This window comes from Harmonia axyridis, chromosome 4 (assembly GCF_914767665.1).
Source record: "Harmonia axyridis chromosome 4, icHarAxyr1.1, whole genome shotgun sequence".
In the NCBI taxonomy this organism is placed as follows: Eukaryota; Metazoa; Arthropoda; class Insecta; order Coleoptera; family Coccinellidae; genus Harmonia; species Harmonia axyridis.
The window spans coordinates 4,223,836-4,249,639 of NC_059504.1; the positions used below are offsets into that span (position 1 = coordinate 4,223,836).

General features: G+C 35.0%; 1 protein-coding gene across 1 annotated transcript in view; it reads left to right on the forward strand.

Moving 5' to 3' along the window:
• Window positions 1-278: 278 nt before the first annotated feature.
• Window positions 279-25,804, forward strand: part of LOC123678351 (ras-related and estrogen-regulated growth inhibitor-like protein) — a 35,799-nt gene continuing 10,273 nt past the window's right edge. The window contains exons 1-3 of the mRNA XM_045615339.1: window positions 279-438; window positions 9,581-9,659; window positions 12,496-12,552. Coding sequence (XP_045471295.1) covers window positions 9,584-9,659; window positions 12,496-12,552 — 133 coding nt within the window. The 5' untranslated portion in view covers window positions 279-438; window positions 9,581-9,583. The remainder of the gene's footprint in view (window positions 439-9,580; window positions 9,660-12,495; window positions 12,553-25,804) is intronic.

Here is a 25,804-nt window from a genome sequence, read left to right on the forward strand (position 1 = left end):
ATACAATTGAAATCGACGAAAAATTAGAAAAGTTCTTGGACAACGAACTCCAGCAAAATTTTAGGTGGCCGAGTTTTTTTTGTCTTTGAGTGTATAAATAGACTTTTAAAATATCCAATTTTATACACCACAATTCTCTTCATAATCACAATCCAAACCCATATAGAATCAAAAACTTTCTAAGTAAAAGTCACATGTACAAACGGCGGCGTACCTCTGCATCCAGTAACCAAGGCAACCAAAGTTTATATATATAAAAAGCGTCGCGACGCCAAACCATTCAGTATTCACGCTCTCGTCGATCCGATTTGGTGGGAGACGTGGGAACTATTCGCGAAAATATTTCGTGCGCATATTTCGAAAGTCTAACGGACTGTTTAAAAAATTTTTACATTGTTTAGTGTCGTTTCGTTGCCGCTTCTTGGTTGGAACTTCAAGGTGAGCTTTTCTTTTTTTTTTTCCTTTCGAATTAGAGGAAAATATGCATTCTGAATGATAATTTTAATTATCTTTCTCTGGCAGTAATTTATCGTTTCCTTATATTAACAGTATTTTAAATTTACTGTATTCTTGTTGAATTTCTTTAGTTTAGCTTTTTCAATTTTTTTTTCATTTTGGTGTACCAGGAAAAGTTTTGAAGAAATTTAAATAATGGCGAAGTTAAATCTATTCTTGTCCTTATTATAATGTCACTCTCTCTTTCGCTTAAACAAAGAAATACATTCTCAATGAAAGCAGAAAATACTAAGTTGATTTCAATACCTAGTTTTCGAATAAAGTATCCTGAATTGCATACAACTTCAAGATCACTTTAAAATGATATGAGACCTCCTTTGTTTGTTAATTTAAGCATGATCAACTTTTTCTTCCATTCCATTTTTATCGCTGTTTTCGTCAGAATGAATTTCAAGCTGAAAATGTTCTCAGACGACTCATATCGAAAAAATATATAATTTCAGTGACATCAAATCTCACATAGCTTAAATTATACATTTAGAAGTGAAATACTAGTTTCAAGCTTTATCTGAAATTTCATCTTAATTGCATCATCAGAACCAAATGAAATTCGAGCAGAATTTTAAAAAATACTCAATATTTCCGACTAGGTTGAAATTTATCACTAGAATGTTTTGTCGATTTTCAAGAACATCCCTACTGGATAAACTCAAACTCAACTATATATCACATCTCATATACAGGGTGTTACTGAATTGTAGGTACAAAGGAAAATGTGAAATTTCTTGGATAATTTCAAGAAAAAAAGTCCTATAAACATGGGTCTGTAAACGCTCCAATTTAGGAACATCCTGTATACTTGAAGTTTTGTGGTCTCCAAGAGAGCATGAATCAACGAGCGCTCAAACACACCTGATATATTAAAAACTACTCAGGGTAACCAAAATCTCGTAATAAAAACTTATACAAACCGAAAATATTCAATATTTATAATGGATTTTGGCTTCATATCTACCCGTTAATAGCTACACATATATTTCTAAAGTTTCAAGTTCATGAGATCTATCCAAATTGCTGAGCTTTTGAGTCATTTATCGTAAATCACTTAAGATCATGTTCATCATTCTCAATAAAATTTGCGGAGCAATGAACACATCAGAATTTTATCATGATACTATTAATCCTCTCAAAAACATTTTTTTTTTGGAATGGCGCAAGCTACATAATAACCTCGCGAAAACGAGAGAATGTGATTGACGACTCTGCCAACCTAAATTTGCAAAACAAACTTGTGTTTTCAATAAATATTTTGCACGAAGAAATAATTCACCCTGTTCTGCTAAAAATATTCTCACTTTCGATTCCTTCTCAATCGAATAGTATTCTACCAAAATTGTAAAATCTTTTCATAAAAAGAATTTATTTGAAAGTATGTAGTAAAAATCATTGAACTTTTGCCCAACACAAATAAAAAAAGGTCGGTATTCCATTTGTGGGATGGGAGAAAAAAATTTCGTTGTGATATATGTCTACTAAACAAATGAAAACATTTCACTCTGACAGGAATGATCCCAGAGAGCTTTCGCATTATTTGACACTTTCAAGGTTGATTTTTATTGAACCATCTGTTTGGATTCAAGAAATGATGAGAATTCACACACTCGCCATATTTCTTTCTCTCTTTTTTTTTTCGAAAATGTTTAGACGTGAGTCAGAGCAAGTGAATGGTCTCAATTATTTCAAAAAAGACAATCAACATCACCTAGATAGATCGGTATGGATCCGATGTAAACATGCATTATGATTGAAATTCCATCAGTGTGCTGGGAAAATTCCAACATTATTTCCGATGCTCATGAATATCGGGTAATAACACAGGATGGCCAACCGTCTGTCGGTGATGTTTACATTATATCAGGTATGATATCGGGTCTGAAAGCACCTTCATGTGGGTTAGACTTGTTTGCATACCAAATCCTCTTGTTTTCGATGATTGATTATCAAATGGATATAATTTTTATTTTAGTTCATCGAAAATATTCATCAACAATTCATTAGAGCTTTTGGGTTATTATAATTCTGAAAGATCGAATTATCTTATTGTTTTAAGTTGCGATAAAGTTAGAAATCAGATAGATCTGTGAGCAAGATTGATCTGTAGGGAGTTTCAAAATGCAGAATCAAGATTTTAGGAGCACATTTTCTGGTTAGACTTATTATTATTATTATTATACTGAATCGGGGTCGTTGCGGCTCTGTAAGCTTTCCGGGAACTGCAACCAAATTTATCTCTTGTTCTTAAACCTATCTATTCATACAAACCCAGGGAGATCGTCGATACTGTTAACGAAACTAACGTCATCCTTAGGAGCCTTGGCTATTACTTTGAGAGTATCCAGAACTAGCTTTCCCATGTGAGTGGTGCTTAGGTCAGTCAGCCCTGGACATCTGCACACTTCGTGTTCGGCTGTTCCTACATCCTTACCACAGAGCCTGCAGATATCATCTGCTGACTTATCCATGCGGTACAAAAAGTATTTGCACGGACAGTGTCCTGTCAGCAGTCCCACCATTACCCGAAGCTAAGCTCGTGGTACCTTCAGAAGCTTCCAGGTATAGGTCTGTGAAAGCACCACAAATTTCTTTGCCTGAGCAAGTCCCGGAGTGTTTCTCCAGAGGGTTTTTCTATTGTCCTACTCCCATTGTTGGACCGCTGTTAAAGACCTTTATTCAAGTAAACAGTGTAAATTACAAATAGTGCAAGTGTATATAGGACACAATTCAATGGTACATATAAGTATATATCACAAGGTAATAAATGGAATGTAGGCAATGAAAAATGGTAGAAGTGAAAATCAAAAATTGTCTTTAATAACGCTCAACCGTTCACTCGCACACACTTAAAGCGGAAAAGGCCATAATCCCGAACACGAACACATGCAACACGCACAAAAGATCAATTACGCTCTGTGGATCTTGCCAGAGGTAGCAAAAAATAAAATGCTAATTCCACGCTCTGCGACTGACATCTTTGTGGATGGACCATCCTCCTCGTAGACTTGTCATCACTAGGTCCCTTCTAATTTGCGTGGTGTCTATTGAGAGGGCTTGCAGAAGGGCACTGCTTTCTCGGCATCAGAACCCCCTTGCTCCGATGATGAAGGGTAGAACTCGGATGCTTCTGCCAGGATTCCTTGCTGCCACCACCTCCAACAGCTCTGGCTGATCATATGTCGCTTTCTTCAGATGATATGTTTCAGAGAGCGACCTAGGGGCCTCCCATGACACCCCCACGTCTGCAACTATCACCTCCGCGCCTTTGGTGCAGACCATATCGGGCTTGTTGAGCCTGTCCTCTTTACGACAAAATTGTGTCTATATTACATTGGTCTTTGCCAAGTCCACAGAAATGTTCAGGACCAACAGGTGTTAACCTTGATGCCCTTTTTGCAAGTTCATCAACTTTTTTGTTACTTTCAAAACCATAATACCTCGGTACCCATAGTAGAGTTACTTTATTCCCTCTGACTAGTTGCTTTATGGTATTACGGCACTCCCATGTCAGTAGAGATCCCTTGCTGTATGATTCCAGTGATCTCAGCGTGGCCTAGGATGTCCGAAATTATGTAAATATGCGCCCCTTTAAGGTTTCCTTTGAGACACTCTTGGGCGCAAGTATAGACCTCTAATGTCTCGGTTTGGAAGATAGAGGACTCACTATGGTTAGAGTTAGTTCATCATAGCTGCTTCAGTTTTCGAAACAACAAGATTAATGTTGAAATGTAGTGTTTATGAACCAGAATGTTTCAATTTTGACCTAAAAAGAACGCCTTCAAAATCTCGATACTGAATTTTGAAACTCTCTCCTCTCCATATTCGAACTACATGGAATTTTGTCATATGTGTCTTTTGAAGGAAATATTGTATTGAAGAATTGTAGGTAAGCCATAAGTTTACACCTTCAAATATCAAAATTGTAATGCCTGTTCAGTCTCTCTGCGTTACGCCACAAACTCAGGTTATGTTAGGTTAGAATCGTAAATTTCACGTATCAATAATTTTGATTAAGTTTTCTGATAACAATTTGAAACTAATGTTTAAATTTGATTAAGGGACGAATATTTGGCGGTTCAGTTTTTCCACAATTCACGCTAGAGCTTGTCGCCGAGTCCCAGGTATGAAAGATATATTTAGCCAGCAAGCCCGTTTACATAACTCAAATATTTTCGTCATCCAGACGGCGAAGGCGCTAGACAAAAGTCCCGATCTTAATGATTTAATTTTGTTTGGCTTTTTTTGGCATTTGAGTTATTTGTCGAAAAATATCGGTTTCGTCACATATTCCACCAGAATTTACAAGGAATTTCAAAATAAAGCGATATATCAATAGGTGTCACTGAAGTATTTAAGTTTATTTTCAAATTCGAACAATGTCGCTTCCGCATTTCGATTCAAGAAAATGAATTCAGAGCAGCTTTCTTCCTGCAAACAATCAATCATTGTTGTAAAATCATCTATGAGTGAATGAGACTGTAGATTTCAATCAAATATGCCATTCTCAGAACGTAAATTGTGTTAAAATAATTCAGATTTTCTTTTTCCTGACTGATAGATTATGTTATAATGTTAAATATACTTAGTAGAAAGTAGGAAGAGTAGTTTATAATACAAAAAATAATTTGAAGAAAATGATTAATCGTGGAAGAATAATCATTAAATATTATGAAATATATTTTGCAAGAAAAATTCTTCTGTTTTCTTGAAAACCGGAAGTTTAAATGAAGAACAAATGATGAGAAATGGTTTCTAGACTTTCTTATTTTGAAAACCAGTGAAACATGCCAAAATAATTTTTTTGGAAAAACGGTTTTTCCTCAATAACTTTCCATGCCTTGGTTTGATAGTTTTTCCGATAACATATTTGGATAGCTCGTGAAGAATATAATCATTGTGATGGGTCACTTGTCAGTATTGCTCAATGAATAAGCCACAAAATCCAGTGACCCGCTTACGTGAAGCACCCTGTACATGAAAAAACAAGCGCTCAAAAGCTACATTGCCATTGCACTGCAAGATGAACTCTTCGAATTTATCATATAGAATCTCGAAGATTACGGTGATATGTTGGTACACAAAAAATTATAACCATAGAACAATTAGTTTTCTAACAAGACCATTATTAAGATATTTGGGATTTTTCAACAGATTTAAAAGAATTGATGGTCTTTCAAGTACAAAGAATGGTAATAATCAATTAATCTCAGAAAGCAAGTCTCTAAAGATATTAAAATCAATGCGGATTTATGTAAAAATTTGTCGAATAAATTTTGTAATAGTTAATGACTCAGGACTCTGGTAGAAGAATATTTTTGAAGGTATTTTTTTTTTGTTACAATTCCACTTAAAGCTAGATGTTCAGGGAGTGACTTGGACCCATTTTAATGTGCGTTTTTTGGGATACAATTTGTTCGAGAGAGGAAGGAATTCTTGGAATTCTTGTGTATGTCGTAAAACTACCTTCACACAACCGGATGTGACTTAACGACACTTGAAAGGTGATCACCCGTCCTGTCTTAAACAAGCGGATGGTTTATCACAAAAACAAGAGGTACTGCCTTCCCTCCATTCCATAAATATATCTTTAAATAGACATTTTGAAAGCAGCACTCCCAAAAACTTTCTACGAACTTGAGTTCAATTTACAGATAATTTAATGGCTTCCAAGTATTGACCAATCATCGGCAAAAACATATCAAAACCATTAAGATCAATACGAGCTATAAAAAATTCGCATAACTTCCGAAAAAACTCGATGGGTAAACGACGCCAAAGCGACGCACCTCATCGCCTACAAACATAGAGCTGGCGTCGAGATGCAGACAAAAATAACTGTTGAGGAATCCGAAGTATCAGGCTTGATTGTTGGTATCATTCTAGCGTGCAACCAAGTGTTGATACCAGCTGGAAGGTCTGTTTGATATCCTACTGAGAAACGCGTTGGCTACTCTATTGAAGAAATGCGTTAATTTTTTGATATTGAATACAGAATTTTTGGGCGCACATTAGTTTTTTTTTGTATCATCATTCTGGCGATAAAGTACCGGAGATTGTAGAAAATATTGAATTACGTCTGAAAAAAACTAGGTATTTGTAAAGATCACCATTATTTTTGATGAGCCTGTAGATTGATTTGGAAATGGAATGTTAGAGAACGTCTTTGAAGATGAGTTCATAATGAACGTTGAAGGTCTGTAATAAAATTGGAGGTCGAATCAGATGTTAAAAAAATGGTTGAAACGAAATGAAACACATTTTCACCAACTGTGTCATATCAGTATCAGATATCATACGGTTTTTTTTGAGCTATTTTTTACTGGATTTTGTGGCTTATACTTTGAGCATTATTGAGAAGTGACCCATCACAATGATAATATTTTTAACGGGCTATCCAAATATGTTATCGGAAACACTATCCAGTAACCCGCTTACGTGAAACACCCCGTACATAGGTCCCAAATCTGCTTGAATTTCCTATCATTTCTGGTGGCACTGAAAGTAGAATATTTTTACGATATTTTTCTTCAATTTTTCTGATTCTGACTATAGGATCATAATTAAATTTTATATGAAGCTTGAAATTGTTATTTCATATCAAAATCCAAAATTTTTTGATCTCTTATGATAGCGTATTCAAAATTGTCAGGAATACAAAATTTTGAACAGCCATATTTACGCAATCTGTAGTCAGATTCTGCCTATTACAAAATTTCAAGATTCATTCAAGAATCATTAAAAATCATGTAACATTAAGAGTAATAACTAAGAAAATATATAACGTCCTGCTAGTGGAAAAATAAAACAGTAGAACAGATATTTCTCTACACTTTCATTCTGACAAAGAATTTTGAATCGAAAGAATCCGATCTTGGATTCAAAATTGACAATCATGGCATTCGATAAATTAATTAGAAGTAGGCTAATCGCTTAAGGGAAATTTTTGAATACCGCCTGTAGAGACAATCGATCCTTGACTCCAAAGCATCCTAATCTAATTAATTCAACCAATAAAAGTTTCCACGTGCCGTAATTTTCCAAGAATTGGATATTTTCCAGAGCGATAGGAGATAATCTGATATAAGGATTAGTTGATATGGTTCAACGGTTCCGATTACATTCTATGCTTTGACAGGAATGCTATGCATTTGAAAGAATTGTTCCTAGAAATAGACATGTTCGGAATAATCTGTTTTTCCATCGAATTCGAATCTAGAAACGCATTTTTTGCAACGCATTGCATTATACAAAAAGCTTGATAACAAAATGGTAGAAATCTATTTCGTATTGATAGAGGATATATCAATTATACATGAATTTTGAATTGCGAAACATAGATAGTATAGCAAGGAGTAAATGATTGGAATGTGAGGAAAAAACGAAAGGTTTACAATTTTTTTTAATTAAATTTGTTAATAATGTGTTTGTCCAACGCGATTATCTCTACACTCCCCAACACATCTCGGCATTGATGCAATAAGATGGTCTATTTATTCTTGAGGGATACTAATTCAAGCTACCTGTATTTCATGTCTCAGAGTCGCCAAAGTCCGTGGGGGCTGGGGTGAATTTCCAAGCCTTCTACCCATGATTTTCCAAAAATGCTCTATGGGCGAAAGATCGGGAGATCTGGGCGGCGCTGTCATGTTACCTCGAACTACCACTAAAGGTGACCTACTTGCATGTGCAATAGCACCCAATATCATAACGCCTACTGTCCGGTGTACATGACGCCCAACATCAAACTGAGGTTCACGTCTTTCTCCCCGTCGTCGTCTAACCCTTCTTCGGCCATCATGTGCACCCAAGGAGAATCGAGATTCATCAGAAAAGACGACCTGATGCCATTCTACATTCCAATGTTGACGTTCTCTGCACCACTGTAATCGTTGCCAGCGATGCTCAACCGTCAGAGGTAACACAAGATGGGGTCGATAATGCTGCAGTCCAAAAGACCTTATCCGGCGGTAAACCGTTCGGACAGTTACAGGATGGCCTTGTTCTCCTAACCACGCATCAGCCAAAGATCGAGTTGTCGCAAATCGGTCTCTAATGTCCATAAGTCTTAGACGTCAATCTTGAACTTCATTTGTGCCCCTTCGACGTCCAATGCCTACTCTCCTTCGATTTTGGGTATTATCAAACCACGCTTGACAAAATTTCATAACAGTAGTTGGATTTCTGTTCGTACGGTTAGCGATTTCTCGAAATGACAACCCCGCCTCCCGTAGACTAATAATTCGACCTCTTTCAAATTCACTTAGCTGGCGATAAATTCCACGTACACCTGCTTTAGGCATTTTAACAACAAATAAACATCGACTCTGGATCTCCTCGAACAGCTGGTTTGTTGTAAAATTTAAAAAACTTGCAAAAAACGACTACAATATTTGAGTAACAAAAATTGTTTACATGAAAAAACCTTAACGATTTTTTCTCCAAATTCAATCATTTACTCCTTGTTATACTATCTATGTTCTACCAAAAAAAATTAAAATTTAAACAGCTCCTTCTGGGTGTTGCAGTTACTTTGTCAGTTAGTATATTATAGGTTGAAAAGATCCGTCTACAAAACTTTTTCGAATTTCACTAATACATACCAGCTTCAACAAAATATGAACGAGAGAAAAATAGATATTCCTAATTAAATGAATAAACTTTGCAAAGACCGTAATATCAGCTGTTCGTTCTGAATGAATATTTCTATCGAATTATTTTTCGAGCATATTTTATTGATGAATTCACTGTTGCTATTGTAACCCAAAACAATGGCTGGGAGATGTTGCAAAACGTTGGAACACCAGGCGATCATCAATTCGTATTTTGCAACACGAGCCAAAAACAGTGAGCTCAGAAACGAAATCCCCGTAACCAATGTTTCGAGCAATAAAATATTTTTCCAAAACAAAATTCAAAAAGAATATTTAATGATACGCATAAATCTGGTATAGTGTTGAAATACACGACTATACTTAACCAGAATAGTGTATGAAAAATATGCCACGTTCCAATTTTTTATAGTTTTATCCTTGTCTTCTGCATAAAATTTTAATCGTACTTTCTTTTTCAGAAAATGAAGACGGAGGACAAAAATAACGTAGCGAAAGTGCGTCTAGCTGTCATAGGAAAATCACACGTCGGCAAATCAGGTAAATACAGGTGTTTTGCTTGTTTACAATTTTTTTTTAATTTCAGTTTGATCTTACTATTTTCGACTTTCATTCATTTTTTGTTGTTGAATTGAATTGTATCCAAGAACAATAAACGATTTCATTCCATAGGAAACATAGTTCCTCAATTGAATATTCACGGAATCTACACTCTCTAAAATGATATTTTAATAAGCTTAAAGACAGAATCCAAACAAAACAAATTTTACTGGGAAATTTCGATATTTTCTTTTGCTATAACTGGAAATGTATCCCCAGATTTGATGAATGAAAAATATTTGTGTTGACACTAAATATATCGCGATATTTTTATTGGAACAGATACGTTTTTCAAATTGAGTCACATTTGGGTTTTAAAAATGTGATATTTGTTGACCAGCTCTATTTATATCTGTCATAAAGTAAAGGAAAACGTGGGAACTCTATCCGAAAAAAGAATTTATGACTAATTAGCTATTATTATGAATACGCCATTCTCAAATTAATCAGCAGACAAGGACAAAAAATATCAAATAATTGTTCAATAATAATCCAACGAAATTACTCACCTATAAGCCTCAAGGAAATGTGAAGGTCATCAGACCCAAATATTTACTACTATTATCATTCATGAAAATAGGTCACCATATACTTACATAAGCAAACTACTAAATCAAATACAAATTTCCTGGATGTTGTCGACTTATTCTTAGTATAATATGTTGAACTGAAGGAAACATCTGAGAATCAATATTTACGGAAACGATTTGTAGAGGTGTGAGTTTATCACAAATAATGAAATGTTCGACTTTTTCGTTTTTACTGACAATCAAGTAGTCCTCTGCAAACTTTTGTGTTCAATATCCGCATTCTCCAGAACTTACGTGTCCTGAGCAGAAAATAATATTCTTTACATATACGGGGTGTCTCACAAGTAATTGGAAATATTTCATCTATCGCAGATAGCCTAGATAAAACAATAATAAGCTTCATGTTAGACCAAACAAATACTAAGTCTGGGATGCATTTTAAAATACAAGTTTGGATCTAATTAATCTTTTCTCTGTATAAAAATATTTAAAATACTGTTTATATCAGGATCAGGGATCACTCAATGTAACATGTTTATTTAAATTATCTTTCATATCAGTTTGAAATTCGGATGTCTAACAATGAATCAAATCTAATGATGAACATCAATCAATAATTAATAGGTATCTACCCGTATAGAATACATTTCCTAGTAATGAGTCCTGATGGAAGCTAGCCATCAAAGTTTTCGTTGTAATGAAATTTACGAACATCAAAAGAGCGCTAACGAAGCTACAATAGGTTTTCTGTGACCTATACCAAATTCCAAACGAACACAACTCGATCAAAAAGTTGAACTTGAACAATTCATGTTTTCTTGTTTGCTTGAATCATTTGATAAATCGAACTATAAATTATTTGATAACACCTTCAGTTTTGAATCTTTGTGTTAATGAACATTTGTCCTCAGATGTAACAGATTAATTATTTCTGAATCATGGATTATTTATAGTGAAGAGTGTTTCTTATAAAACAATTAATTTGATGTACTTCAATTTTGGGCACAGTCCAAGTCGGAGTGAAAAATTGCATTTGGATCATCTTATATAACCGCTACTGGTGATTTTTCTTGGGATATGCACATAATGCTTCAAATATTTGCAAATCAAACGTTTTATTCATCTAGATTATTTATTGAATTTTGATAATTACTTGTAAACTTTTTTGCTGAACCAGAAATAGCAATAATGAAATATGCACTGATAGAATATTAATTGTCGGATACAATTGCCACTTTTTGCCTAAGATGCGTTAGATATTTTCCTAAGTTCACGCATACTTTGAAGCTTGATACTAAGAAGAAAAAGAAGTGTTATGGCAATGGCAATGCCATCTTAATATTATATTATTAACTAACGTGTAATTTATCAGGCTGAGTGCTATAAAACATTCTGGTTCTATTCAATAAAGAACAAGCTGTTTCACTGAGTATAATATAATGATTTTTATTTTTTTTCATGAACGTTAAAAAAAATAATATGATCTCTAAGGCAAACATATTCAAGAGTGTTCATTTTCTGATAATTGGCGAACGTTATCAAGCACATTCCACTATAAATATGCGAATGAACAACTTCGCGAAACTTCCTTATATGACGTCAATGCTCATATCTGGTTTCTGATACTTTTTTTTTGTATTTCCATAGAATGCGGTAATATCGGCAAACATCCTATTCAATGATGTTTCCTTTGAAAGGTTTCCGGCATACAATTTGCATGTTCGAAGTGGGTAGGTGATCGAGTAGGCGTCCCCATTTAGATTCATACCATTTTCACTTCACCCACTTTCTATGACCTTTCCCAACAAGTTTTCCACAGACAGGGAATTAGTTTAACACCATCAAGTTGTCTATAGACCTTAGAGATGTTTTCGTCTGTAATGTATTCACAAACATGGAGGAAAATATTTCCCCTAACAGATTATACCGATATTGCATTTGAGAGATCGATAAAAAAACGCTGAATTTGCGTCAAAAACTGGAATTTCAAATTTAATTGTTGAAAAACTATCGTTCATAAAGCCTTTCTTACTTGAAATATTCAAGACTAGCTGAATTTTCTCACAGTGCTGCAATTTAACAAAAAAAGTGAATTAAATTCTACACTGTGTGACAAAATGGCGAATGCTTATGTTTCATATCCCTTCAAGTGTAAAATATTCAATTGCAGTTGAATTCTGGCTTTGCTCTTTACCAAATACTTATGTATCTAATGTAGTATTAACATTCTTCTTGTTTTCTTACAGCACTCACTGTTAGATATTTGACAAGACGATATATAGGAGAATACAGAAGTAACACTGGTGAGTGATACATTTTTTAAATAAACTGTGAAAATTCGTTGTTAATAATGATAAAAAATTTGAGGTACACTCAATTGGTCCAACGTCAAGTTCACTAGTTATTAGTATTGAAGACTTACAACTGTCTAAATGATTTTTGGTGATTATTTATCTATTTATTTTGCTACTGAAAAATACTTAAATCTAATGCGTCGATTTTCATGTGAAAAAAAATTATTATTGAGAAATACATTCATTAACAACAATTTGTAAACGCATACAGGTTTCTTCAATTGATATTCAATGAATTTTATCTTAGAAAAACAATTGTTATTAAAATTATCACACTTTATTCTATATTATTTTTTTTTAAATATCATAGGTGCTCTTCTGACTTCGCTATGTTTTATTACAATAAAAATCAAATTAGCAATAGTTACTACAAAAACTGGATTACCTAAAATACTGCACGAAAAATAATTATACCACTTGGCAATAATTGTGCAACAAGCACCATATAAAAGATATCATATTTCAAAGAGATTTCAACCTTACAAAATTCACTTCCTAACCAATTCACAAACTTCCCATAAAAATATTTACTCTCGTCATTAAGAAAATAAATTTTTGCATGGCCTAGAGATACTTGGAGGTGATTTATAATATCATAAGATCTGACCAGAAGGAGTAATTAAACTATGGGAATATTATTGTCGTAAACCTTGACTTTGGGTAAATATTGAACGAAGAAAAGCCAGAAAATCGAGATGGGAAACGATAAAACAACAAATCGTACACATTGTTTCAATGAAATTTGTATTTATGCACAGTTTTTGCCAGTTGCTGATGGACAGGGGCCAAAGCTATATACTCGCATATTTAAAACGCATTAACCGATTTGGGATAATTTCACAGCTAGTTGCATTGCTTGAAAGTGATTTAGCCGTGGAAACAGCCAGAGATGAATAGTTATTGTAGCCACATTTCATTTATTTACCATTTCGAATTCTAAAAAGTAAAAAAGATCAGGAATCGCACTTACAATGTGAGTTAGAGGTTAAAGTAACAGTTTATAATGAATAGATGGCAAACAACAAAATTCCACGATTTACTACGTACCAGTTTATCATCGCAATACAGATTTCACAGATCGGATTCTTATAAAAAGATGAAATCCACTCCAGAAGTTTCCTTAATTAGAGATCACGTCAAAAGATGTCTTCTAACAGCTTAACGAGGATTGTAGAGGTTCAGGACGAAATGTCTCATATTCTTGATGGATGGCATTGCTTCTGGATGAGCTGGATAAGAGTTTTCCTCGGCACGTCCTGCTTATTTAGGTCAGGGAGCATAAACCATAAATTGGGTCCACACAGTAACTGAATTAAATAGATTGCCTAGGTCGGAATATTAGTTCTGTTGGAAATAATAGAATAGCAGATTGATTAACTGCTCGGAATTGGATTTCTGCAAGGATTGTTGCTCGTCCTGGAACATACGCTTATACGCTTTAAGTCGCCAATAAAATGGAATATGGAGATGAAAATTGTTATCCAAAAAGAATTATGAGTTCTTCGAAGGGTTAACAATTTCTTTTAATGAATGTGTTAATAATGTGTTTGTCCAGCGCGATTTTCTGTACACTTCCCAAGACGTCTCGGCATTGTGGCAATAAGATGGTCTATTTCTTCTTGAGGGATACTATCCCAAGCTACCAGTACTTCATGTCACAGAGCCGCCAAAGTCCGTGGGGGCTGGGGTAAATTTCCAAGCCTTCTACCCATGATGTCCCAAACATGCTCTATGGGCGAAAGATCGGGAGATCTAGGCGGCCATGGCAAAAGATTCATATGGGTCGCTTCAAAAAAGTTCAAACTAACTCTGGCAACATGAGGTCGGGCATTATCTTGCTGAAATATTGGATTCTCGAGCCGGTTAAGGTGAGGGAGCACATATGGCTCCACTATTTCTTGAAGGTAACGCAGCGCTGTCATGTTACCTCGAACAAAGACTAAAGGTGACCTTCTTGCATGTGTAATAGCACCCCATACCATAAGGCCACTGTCAGGTGTGACGCTCAACATCAAACTGAGGTTCACGTCTTTCTCGCCGACGTCGTCTAACCCTTCTTCGGCCATCATGTGCACACAAGGAGAATCGAGATTCATCAGATAAAACGACCTGATGTCATTCCACATTCCAATGTTGACATGTTCTGCACCTCTGTCATTGTTGCCGGCGATGCTCAACCGTCAGAGGTAACATATGATGGGGTCGATAACGCTGCAGTCCAAAAGACCTTTTCCGGCGGTTAACCGTTCGGACAATTACAGGATGACCTTGTTCTCCTCACCACTCATCAGCCAAAGATCGATTTTTCGCAAATCGGTCTCTAATGGCCATAAGTCTTAGACGTCGATCTTGAACTTCATTTGTACCCCTTCGACGTCCAGTGCCTACACTTCTTCCATTTTGGGCATTATCAAACTACGCTTGACAACATCTCATAAAATTAGTTGGATTTCTGTTCATACGGTTAGCGATTTTCCGAAATGACAACCCTGCCTCCCATAGACCAATAATTAGACCACTTTCAAATTCACTTAGCTGGCGATAAATTCCACGTACACGTGCTGTAGGCATTTCAACAACAACTTAACATCGACTTTGGACCTCCTCGAACAGCTGGTTTGTTGTAAAACTTAAAAAACTTGCAAAAACCTACTACAATATTCAAGTAACAAAAATTGTTTCCATAAAAAAACCTTTACTCCTTGCTGGAGCTGAACTATCTGTTCTACCAAAAAGAATTTAAAATTCATAAAGCTCCTTCTTTGTCAGTTAGTATATGAGTGAAGCATCGAAATTCGGTATAGTACAGGAGAATAAATGAAGTAAAAGTACAAGAGGTGTTATTGAAAACACAATTACCCAAAAGCAAAAAAAATCAATTAACTTGGATCGATATAAGTATTGAAGTAATCCGATTTCGAGTATATAACTGTAAAACAAGTCGAATAACATTGTAATCAAAATTCACCTTCGAATTAAAATCTATATATCAGCACTCAAGTAGTTTGGCACAGAAATCAATTCATTGATGATTTCATTGATCTTCAAAATATTCAGGTCGGGTTCACCTTCTGCGATGAGATTGAATATAGGCAATTATTCACTGGACAGAGTAGAGAATTCACTGATAAACAAAATATAACTCTGGAAACATTTTCAATTTATATGTTTCCAGATGCATGCCACTAGTGATATATTGATATAATTCAGCAGATTGTAAGCTACATCCTGATTTATTAGTATTTTGTGGTTGAAGGTTATAGTGCGTAAATATTTGAGACATGATTCATTTATTTTGAAAGGTAGGAGAAGGATCTCCCTACTCAGACTCAGGAATCACTGTTTGCATTCTTTTCGTCATTGTTTACCAATTTTAGATGAACATTTTTATTTGTTAACTCTTATTATTTTAACTAATCCTTATATTGTGTATTTTAACTGCAATCTACTTCTTCATAAATTTAAAATGTCATTCTTTTCATTGTTTTCTACACCGCCTTTCCATTAAAATCTTCTAAAGAATTTTACTTTGTCCATTGGTTTTGTGAATAAGATACATATTCTACATACTTTCATCTTTCTCTATCTTCCCACTTCTTTCCCAAGGTTTTGAAATTATAGTCTGACAGGAAAACCGTATCTAGTAAAAAAAATTCTTATCGCTCTTTCAATCTATATAAGATTCAAAGAGACTGATCTGCAGAGCTGAGTCGATTCAAGTTTGAATGAAAAAACCCTTTCTGATGTTCCTTGGTTAATTTCTATTCAAATGTGACACTCCGACTTGACATAATTATGCCAAAGCAAATGATATACTTTGAATCTTATTCATCTCGAAAGATATGAATGTGAAAATATCCTGACAGAGGTGTCAACAAATTCTTATGGAACACTCATGTTTGGCATCTCGGTTTGCTGAAAATATACAAATTCCAAAAAAAAATTGTGTTACATCGATGATTATCCATAAATTAAATGAGGAAAATATCGTCATGGAATATTTAGATTTTCCAATAGATACATTATTTTCTTTCAATTTTAAGTGAGTCCAATTTCATTAACAATTCATTAATTCCCTAAGAATTGTTGAAATTATTTTCTGTGATCATCATTTGGTTGCACTTTTGATTTTAAACAATTCAATAATTGAAAATAAACAAAAACCGTAAACTGGACTGAAATATATCACGTATAGAGCTCACCAGACATCAACAAAATCGTACATTCACCGATGAACATAAAAAATGACAAAAGAGCCACCATCCTGATGTGGAACGTCCCATTTCCACAGAAATGAAATGGATAACGTGAGGCAAAAACAGCACTGAGCAAAAGCAAGCCATAGAACTTTGAATAGGAGATAGAAATCTCATTTATTTCATCGGCGATAAAGGATGAAATTAGATTATTCGGTGGACGCCCACCAAGCAAAAAAAAACGAAAAAAACATATACAAATTGGCGAATATCGTATCTTCATATTGAAATGTATCAGTCCGAATGATGTGATGACAATTTGAGAAGACAACTTGTCATCTGCAGCAATCCAGAATTCCAGAGCAATCACCTGTTCCAGATATTGAATAATAATATCATCTTGTGTAATATGCATCTGGGATTTTTCTCATCAGGTCGGAAAATGGAAAAATATGTGAGGAAATGGAATAAAGTGTAATATTATGCGGAAATGGAATAACGCATATTTTAACGTCATAGTGACGTAAAGTACGATCGCTGTATGATCGCCGACAGCCATGAATTTGAGCTTGGCAATAATAAAAACAGATGGATTGCAGACAAATGCATCGTCGTCAGCTGCACATCATTATCTAATTTCCCTATGGTCAAAACTATTTCTATTTATTATTCATCCTTCAAGTTCAAATTAACTCGGGCTGAGGTGTATCGTAAAATTTATTACAAAGTATACAACAAAAAATTTCGTTTTCGAATACTTTATCACTGCGTTTGAAATTACTTTTTCATAGGAATATTTTTATGTTGGATTTTTTTATAGTAATGTTGATTAGTCTTATTTGATTGGCATGCCGTATATTCAGCTAGACTTTCAATCAGCTATGCCGATCAAATCACTTCAATTGATCTACCAGCTCTGTCATCTAACAGCTAGGTTGATCTTCCAGTTAGTATAATCTTCCAGTTAGGTTAATCTTCCAGTCATCATATATGAGTTGTTCAATAAGTTTTACGGTTCGATAAGACAGGACGTTGCTACTACCCTGTTGGTACACTCTTTATATGGACGTGTGTGAAGTTTCATTTCAATCTGCCAATTCATTCTTTGTTTACAAGCCATTTAATATAGACGTGTTACAGTATTTTTTTTTAAATTGGAAATAATCAAGTATCGTTCAGTTATTAAATTTTTATTTTTGAAAGGTTTAGAATTAAAGACATTCATGAACGAATGTTGAAAATGTATAAGGACTCTTCGCCTTCAATTAGTACAGTAGAAAGATGGGTTGCTGAATTTAAACATGGTCCTACAAGCCTTGAAGAAGATCCACGTCAAGGATGTCCAAAAACAGCAACAACTCCAGAAATTGTAGAAAAAATACAGGATATCGTATTGGGAAATCGTCGAGTGAATGAAAGAGATTTAGTAAAAACCATAGGCATCTCATTGAGCAGTTTAAGCGATATTTTGACTGATGTTTTGGGTTTCAGAAAGCTGTGTGCTAACATTAGAACAAAAACACTTTCGAATGCGACTGTCTCACCACCATTTCGAGCGTTTTCGAAAGGTTAAAGTGGATTTTATGCGTCGATTCATCACTATGGATGAGACTTGAGTCTATCACCATGATCTTGAATCAAAACAAGAGGCTAAAAAGTGCTGTGAGCCTGGTTCTTCGGCTTCAAAACGAGTTCGTGTCCAGAAATCGGCCAAGAAAGTGTTAGCATCAGTTTTTGGAGATGCGAAAGGAATTTTGTTTGTGGATTACTTGAAAACTGGTAAAACAATGAGTTCTGAATATCATTTTAACCTTTTAGGCCAGCTTGAGGAAAAAATTCGTGGAAAAAGACCCGGTTTGCAGAAGAAATTTTTTTTCATCAGGACAATGCACCGTGTCACAAAAGCATTTTGACATTGGATAAAATCCATTAATTCAAGTTCGAATTGTTAGAGCATCCATCGTATTCACCAGATTTGTCCCCTAGCGACTTTCAGCTGTTCCCAAACCTAAAAAAATCATGCGTGAAAAGCGTTTTTCATCAACTGGTGAGGTCATAATATGATAAGGTTTTTCTTATAGAACCACAAAACGATTTCTTGAAATTCTTCATACTTGTTTGAAAATACCTTATAACGAACAAAAAAAATCGGTGACATGCTTCTAAAAGTGTTCATCCAATAAATAAATTAATAAAATATAAATAGAAAAAAAATCAACAATAAATGTTTAACACCTCAAAATATTAATCAACTGCGATATTTCAACTGAAATGTATGTATTAACGAACATTTTTTCTCATTCCAACATCCAACCCTTCTCCAATAAAATCCCAATTGAATAGACAAAAAACAGAATTGAGATGCAATCGACCGCACGGGTTCATTGTGATGAAATTGAATAGAACAGAAATGAGACCTACAAAAAAATAAAGTCATTTCTCGATTTGTGGACACGTTTTCTCGTCAGCTCGGACACGAGTACCACTCTGGAACTCCCGTGTGAATAGCCTGCAGATCCGATGAAATAGACAATGCGAGTTGTCCAGAGCGAGAATTCAATTGCACTATGTTATCATCGCGATGTCTCACGTTTATGAAGTGGAGAAAAAATTGTGTAGCTCTTCACGCCTTCTCTGTTTCGATGTTCTGGCAGGGTCGTTGAAGTATTATCTTTGCCAATTTTCTCTTCGTAGTCACAATACGTAGTATAAGGGTTATTAGGCTCTTTCGAGGTTATTCCTTGAAAGGCAATTTAATATACTTTACTAACAAAGAAACTGCAACACCCAGAAGGAGCTGTTTAAATTTGCAATTTTTTTGGTGAAACATTGATAGTATAGCAAGGATTAAATGATTGAATTTGGAGAAAAAAATCGTGAAGGTTTTTTCATGTAAACAATTTTTGTTACTTAAATATTGTAGTAGTTTTTGCAAGTTTTTTAAATTTAACTAAAAACCAGGTGTTCGAGGAGGTCCAAAGTTGATGTTTAGTTGTTGTTAAAATGCATAGAGCACGTGTACGCGGAATTTATCGCCAGCTAAGTGAATTTGAAAGAGGTCGAATCATTGGCCTACGAGAGTCGGGGTTGTCATTTCGAGAAATCGTTAACCGTACGAATAAAAATCAAACTACTGTTATGAGATGTTGTCAAGGGTGGTTTGATAATGCACAAAATCGAAGAAGAGTAGGCACCGATCGTCGAAAGGGCACAAATGAAGTTCAAGATCGACGTCTAAGACTTATGGCCATTAGAGACCGATTTGCGAAAACTCGAGCTTTGGCTGATGAGTGGTTAGGAGAACAAGGCCATCCTGTAACTGTCCGAACGGTTTACCGCCGGATAAGGTCTTTCGGACTGCAGCATTATCGACCCCATCTTGTGTACCCTTGACGGTTGAGCATCGCCGGCAACGATTACAGTGGTGCAGAGAACGTCAACATTGGAATGTGGAATGGCATCAGGTCGTCTTTTATGATTAATCTCGATTTTCCTTGGGAGCACATGATGGCCGAAGAAGGGTTAGACGACTTTGGGGAGAAAGACGTGAACCTCAGTTTGATGTTGAGCGTCATGTACACCGGACAGTAGTCGTTATGGTATGGGGTGCTATTGCACATGCATGTAGGTCACCTTTAGCCTTCAATCGAGGTAACATGAAAGCGCTGCGTTACCTTCAAGAAATAGTGGAGCCCTATGTTCTCCCTTACCATAACCGGCTCGAGAATCCAATATTTCAGCAAGATAATGACCGACCTCATGTTGCCAGAGTTAGTTTGAACTTTTTCGAAGTGACCCATGTGAATCTTTTGGCATGGCCGCCCAGATTCCCCGATTTTTTGCCCATAGAGAATGTTTGGGACATCATGGGTAGAAGGCTTGGAAATTTAACCCAGCCCCCATGGACTTTGGCGGCTCTGAGACATGAAGTACAGGTAGCTTGGGATAGTATCTGTCAAGAAGAAATAGACCATCTTATTGTATCAATGCCGAGACCTGTTGGGGAGTGTATGGATAATCGCAGTGAACAAACACATTATTCAAAAATTTATTAAAAAAGTTGTAAATCCCTTAGTTTTTTTCTCCAAATTTCAATCATTTACTCCTTGCTATACTATCTATGTTTCACCAAAAAAAATTTTTAATGTAAACAGCTCCTTCTGGGTGTTGCAGTAACTTTCTCAGTTAGTACAAATGTGTAACTAGAGGTTGTTTAATAAGTATATATCTACGTCTGAAAAAAGAATCTAGTAGGTGGTTTTAATATAAATTGAAGCATTTCTTTTTCTGAGTTGAAGCATTGAAATGTAGATGTCCTTAAAGAGCACATCAGGAAATCTAATTTCTGCACATCTCAGTGTGTGATAATAAACATTAACTACAGAAGTTCCTGAAAACTCGCATTCATCTATTTTTCCACCAAGGAATTCCACTCAGTTTGTTATTTGACTGTTCGTATTGAATAAACAGAGTTACGATGGATACAAAATATTACATTCACGAAAATCTATACGGACTTGAACTTTGCTCAGTTCACTCGCATTCTAGACTGCCCGTCTCCAATATGTATTGAATAGTTGAAAGGAATGTTTAATGAAAAAGCTCTATACAGGGTGTCCCAAATTCGATGCTCACTCAAAACATCTCGAGAACTATAAGAAAAAATCTCTTAGGACTCCCGATCTCTTTTTTCGAAATAATATGATATCAGAAAGCAGATCATAGATATCTAGATTCATTCTCGATTTACAGGGTGATTCTGAAAAATGTCTGTTTCAAATATTTCCTATATCTTGGTTTCTGTTCGAAAAATTTCAAAATGTGTTTTTCGGTAATTTTTATGGTTTATTTGATACTCATAACATATCATAGAAATTAATTACCGGTTCAGAGATATAGAAATAAGTTTCCAATACGAATTTTCCATGATGTTCCAAAATAAAATAATATTTTTCTTTGTTCTCAATAATACGCAAATTTTGAAAATCCAGGTAACAAATTTTGGTACATTCGCCAATTCCGTCTTCTTAATCAATTTTGACTGACAACAATTTTCTAACGTGTCATTCAATTTCTCGGAATATTATAATAATTAGTTGTTAGGTCCAGAAATTTCAGCCAAATAACAAGTCAAAATATGAGTAATACTCCGAATAACTACACTCATACCATACGTATGCAAAATTTGGCAAGAATACTTCCCTGACGTTTACTAAATTACACAAGAAATGAATCACATTCCTGAAGAAATCGCTCGATTTAACATCTTAATTAAATATTAGAATCCCCTGCGATATAAATATAAGGTCAGTAATAGTTATTTATAATACAAGTGCAGAAGGCATTGATATTCTTCCACGAGTTCAAAATTCAAAAACGAGCCACGAAGTGGCGAGTTTTGGAATGAACGAGTGGTAGAATGAGCCTTCTGTACGAGTATTATACATTATTTTCTCTAATTCATTGCATTTTCATTGAAATTAATGAAATATTTCCATAAATATAATTTAGTGATTTTTGCATTGAAAAATGTTGGTTGGCAGATCTGATTTCTTTAAGGCAATTTGATGAATTGACAGATAAAACCGTAACGGAAAGTTCGGAGTGCCAACATAGAATAATAAAATATAACCATGAAAACTGTGCGTTTCTGATATATTCTCGCACGATTTTGTTCTACAAGATGTGGAAGAATGAACGGAATAACCACAGAATTAGAGAAAATAATATACCATACAGGCCCATTGCTCAGAATATGACAATCAACAAAAACATCCGCCGCAGATAGAATACATTTTTTCATGAAAATTGGCGAGAATAGCATTTACAAGTTGGTGTGCCAATGTTATTTTGATTATTGGCAAGAAAGTCCTCACAAAAGATATGATACATGTGTAATTGTGAATGAAAGAATTCGAGAAGTGAAGTTTTGTATAGAATTAGTTTACTTCATTTCAGATGTTCACTTTCAAAATGCAAAGAGAATAATTATTTTTTTTATATTAATTTTACCATCATTTTCTTGAAATTGTCGAACAAGATCGAAAAATATGATATTGGAGTCATCAAACAACCAAAATAATTATGTTATAACCAAAGAATTATCTGCAAAAACGAAAAAAAGCGATATAGCACATATGATATTCTAGATCAGTGAAGACCCCTATTCTACGGAATTTAACTCATATACCTAGTTAAACAAACAAGGGAGGGGTAACTTAAGAGCTTCGATATTCGTTGAATTTGAATTAAATACGTTTTGGGTTACAGCATGTTACACAATTTATTCATGATCATTGTCAATACTCATAGATAGCTGTGTCAAAGATTGATACATTGAAAAATTTACACATTATCGAGGGAATAGATTTGAATTGGCATGAAACTGAATATAAAATAATAGATAGACCATACAGAGTTGAGCTGTTTCCTCTAAAAAATGCCAAAAAAATATTTTCACTCCTAGTATCCACAGTCAGAAAATTTTAGGAAATTCTCTCCAAATTCCGATACTGCAGGAAGTAGCCACTGATGAGAGCACTTGTTGCTGCCATCATAGCCATGACGTTCTCTGGGATGCCAGCGAGCCTAATAATAGTTCAACAGCGTCTGAATATTTTTGTTTTACTCAACAAATTCTTGGTGTGGGAATCATTCATTCTAATTCAGAAAATTTCCTCCAATGGTATGGTCAACGATTGAACAGCTGAGATGGACGTAAACAATCATGACTAGGATACCACTCATTAATCAACTTAAAAATTACAAGTTTTTCTCAGAACTGAAGAGAAGGAACGCGAGGTTCATCGACGGAAATTGTAACTAATCACTTCTCAAATCTCTCAGTACCCTGGCGTCAGTTCATCAGCTAACCAAACCTCACGAACATAGAGATCAATGTGGTCACAGAACATCATGGGAACGCGCGAAGTTTAAATAAGTTTAAGTGCCTAACAGGATTAATTAATTGCTACACAAATTTTGTAATTCAATTCCCAGAAAATTTCTTCTTTAATCAAAGCGATGTTTTCAACCAATAACGAGACAATCCAACGGTATCTTCAAGTCAGAAAATTTCTTCTCTGGTCGAAAGATTGGAATCTTCAACCCCTAAACATTCAACATCTTCCCTTCAATTTAGGCAATTGTCAAAAGTGCAATACTTGATAACAGAAAAATAGTGAAACATACAAATAAGAAATGAAGACTTAAGAAAAAGATTCTATGAATAAATACTCTTGTTGGAAAATCTTAAATAAACGCCTTACTCATCTGAACATTGGAAATCAACCTGAGGTTGCTACAAAAAATTTATATTTGTTCCAAAAAAAAGTCTTGTCTGCAGAAATACTATGTATATTGAAAATACTACGTACACGTGACTTCAGCAGGGCGTTATCCTCAAACGACAAATAGATATTCGAGAAAGACACTGACTTCAGGTCAAGAGCCAAACTCCAATTATTGTTTTCGTGAGATAGGGATAAAGCTGAATATTTGAATTCCTCATTTTATCAATGCCCCTTATACGTACAAATAATATTAAGTTTCTTACGATTTTTTTGAGAATTGTGATATCCTCCCCCTCCTCAATTCAGTTTATTGGCTTTATTTCGAATTATTGCAAAAAAAAATCATATAAGTAACGTGTGTTTTTTTCGAGGTATATAACTTTAAGTTGGCATTACTGTTCAAGATGACAACTGATTTAACAGCTGTTAAGTGATTTATACTCAGTTTAGTTTGACAATTCATCATGAATAGATTCACGCCTAAACAACGCTTGCAAATAGTGCAATTTTATTTCGAATATAATGGTTCTGTGCGGAATACGTATCGCGCACTACGTCTATTTTATTTTGTTTAGCGATGAAGCGCACTTCTGATTGAATGGCTACAAACAAAACTGCCGCATTTGGAGTGAAGCTAATCCTCAAGTGTATGTCGAAACACCGTTACATCCGGAAAAACTGACTGTTTGGTGCGCTTTATGGGCTGGTAGAATCATTGGTACGTACTTCTTCAAAAACCATGATGGCCAGAACGTTACAGTCAATGGTGATCGGTATAGAGCCATGATTACTAACTTTTTCATTCCTGCATTGAACAACCATGATGTCCAGGAGCTGTGGTTCCAACAAGACGGCGCAACATGTCACACAGCTCGTGCCACAACCGATTTGTTTATAGACAAGTTTGATGACCGCCTAATTTCACGTTTTGGACCTGTGAATTGGCCTCCAAGATCTTGTGATTTAACACCGCTAGGCTACTTTCTGTGGGGCTATGTAGTCATTGGTCAATGCGGATAAGCCACAAACCCTTGACCATTTGGAAGACAACATTCGCCGTGTTATTGCCGATATACGGCCACAAATGTTGGAAAAAGTCATCGAAAATTGGACGTCCAGATTGGACTACATCCGAGCCAGCCGTGGCGGTCATATGCCAGAAATCATATTTAAAATGTAATGCCACAAGATTATCTTGCGGATAAATAAAATTCATGTCAATCGAAAAATCCATCGTTGTTTTATTGCAATTTAAAGCTCTAAAAAAAACACCCTTTAGATGAATCCATGAAACCACAGATTTTGCCTAAAATGGTTATAAATTCATGAAGATTCCAGATTTAAATTTGAATCGAATTATTCAGATTGAAGGAATTCAATACAAACAACTGAATAATCTGATCTGTTCCCACTCAACAAACTTTATTTCTTTCCTGTCTGTACTAGAAATGAACTCAGTCATTATCCAGGCGAAAAAACCGTAAAAATTCCATTTTATTTTCGACACAGTCTTATGAATGATCCTTTTGTCTATTTAAAAATCATGAAACTGCCTATTACCACTGGCTGAATGTTTTCGCCACTTCAACGTCTCGAATTTTCGTCTAGAACATCTAAGGTATCTTTGGCAAGCGAGCATGATGTACTATTTTTAAACAGCACATTGATAAGTTACGGATACATTGGTCGGGAATAAGTAATACACAGAGTGTT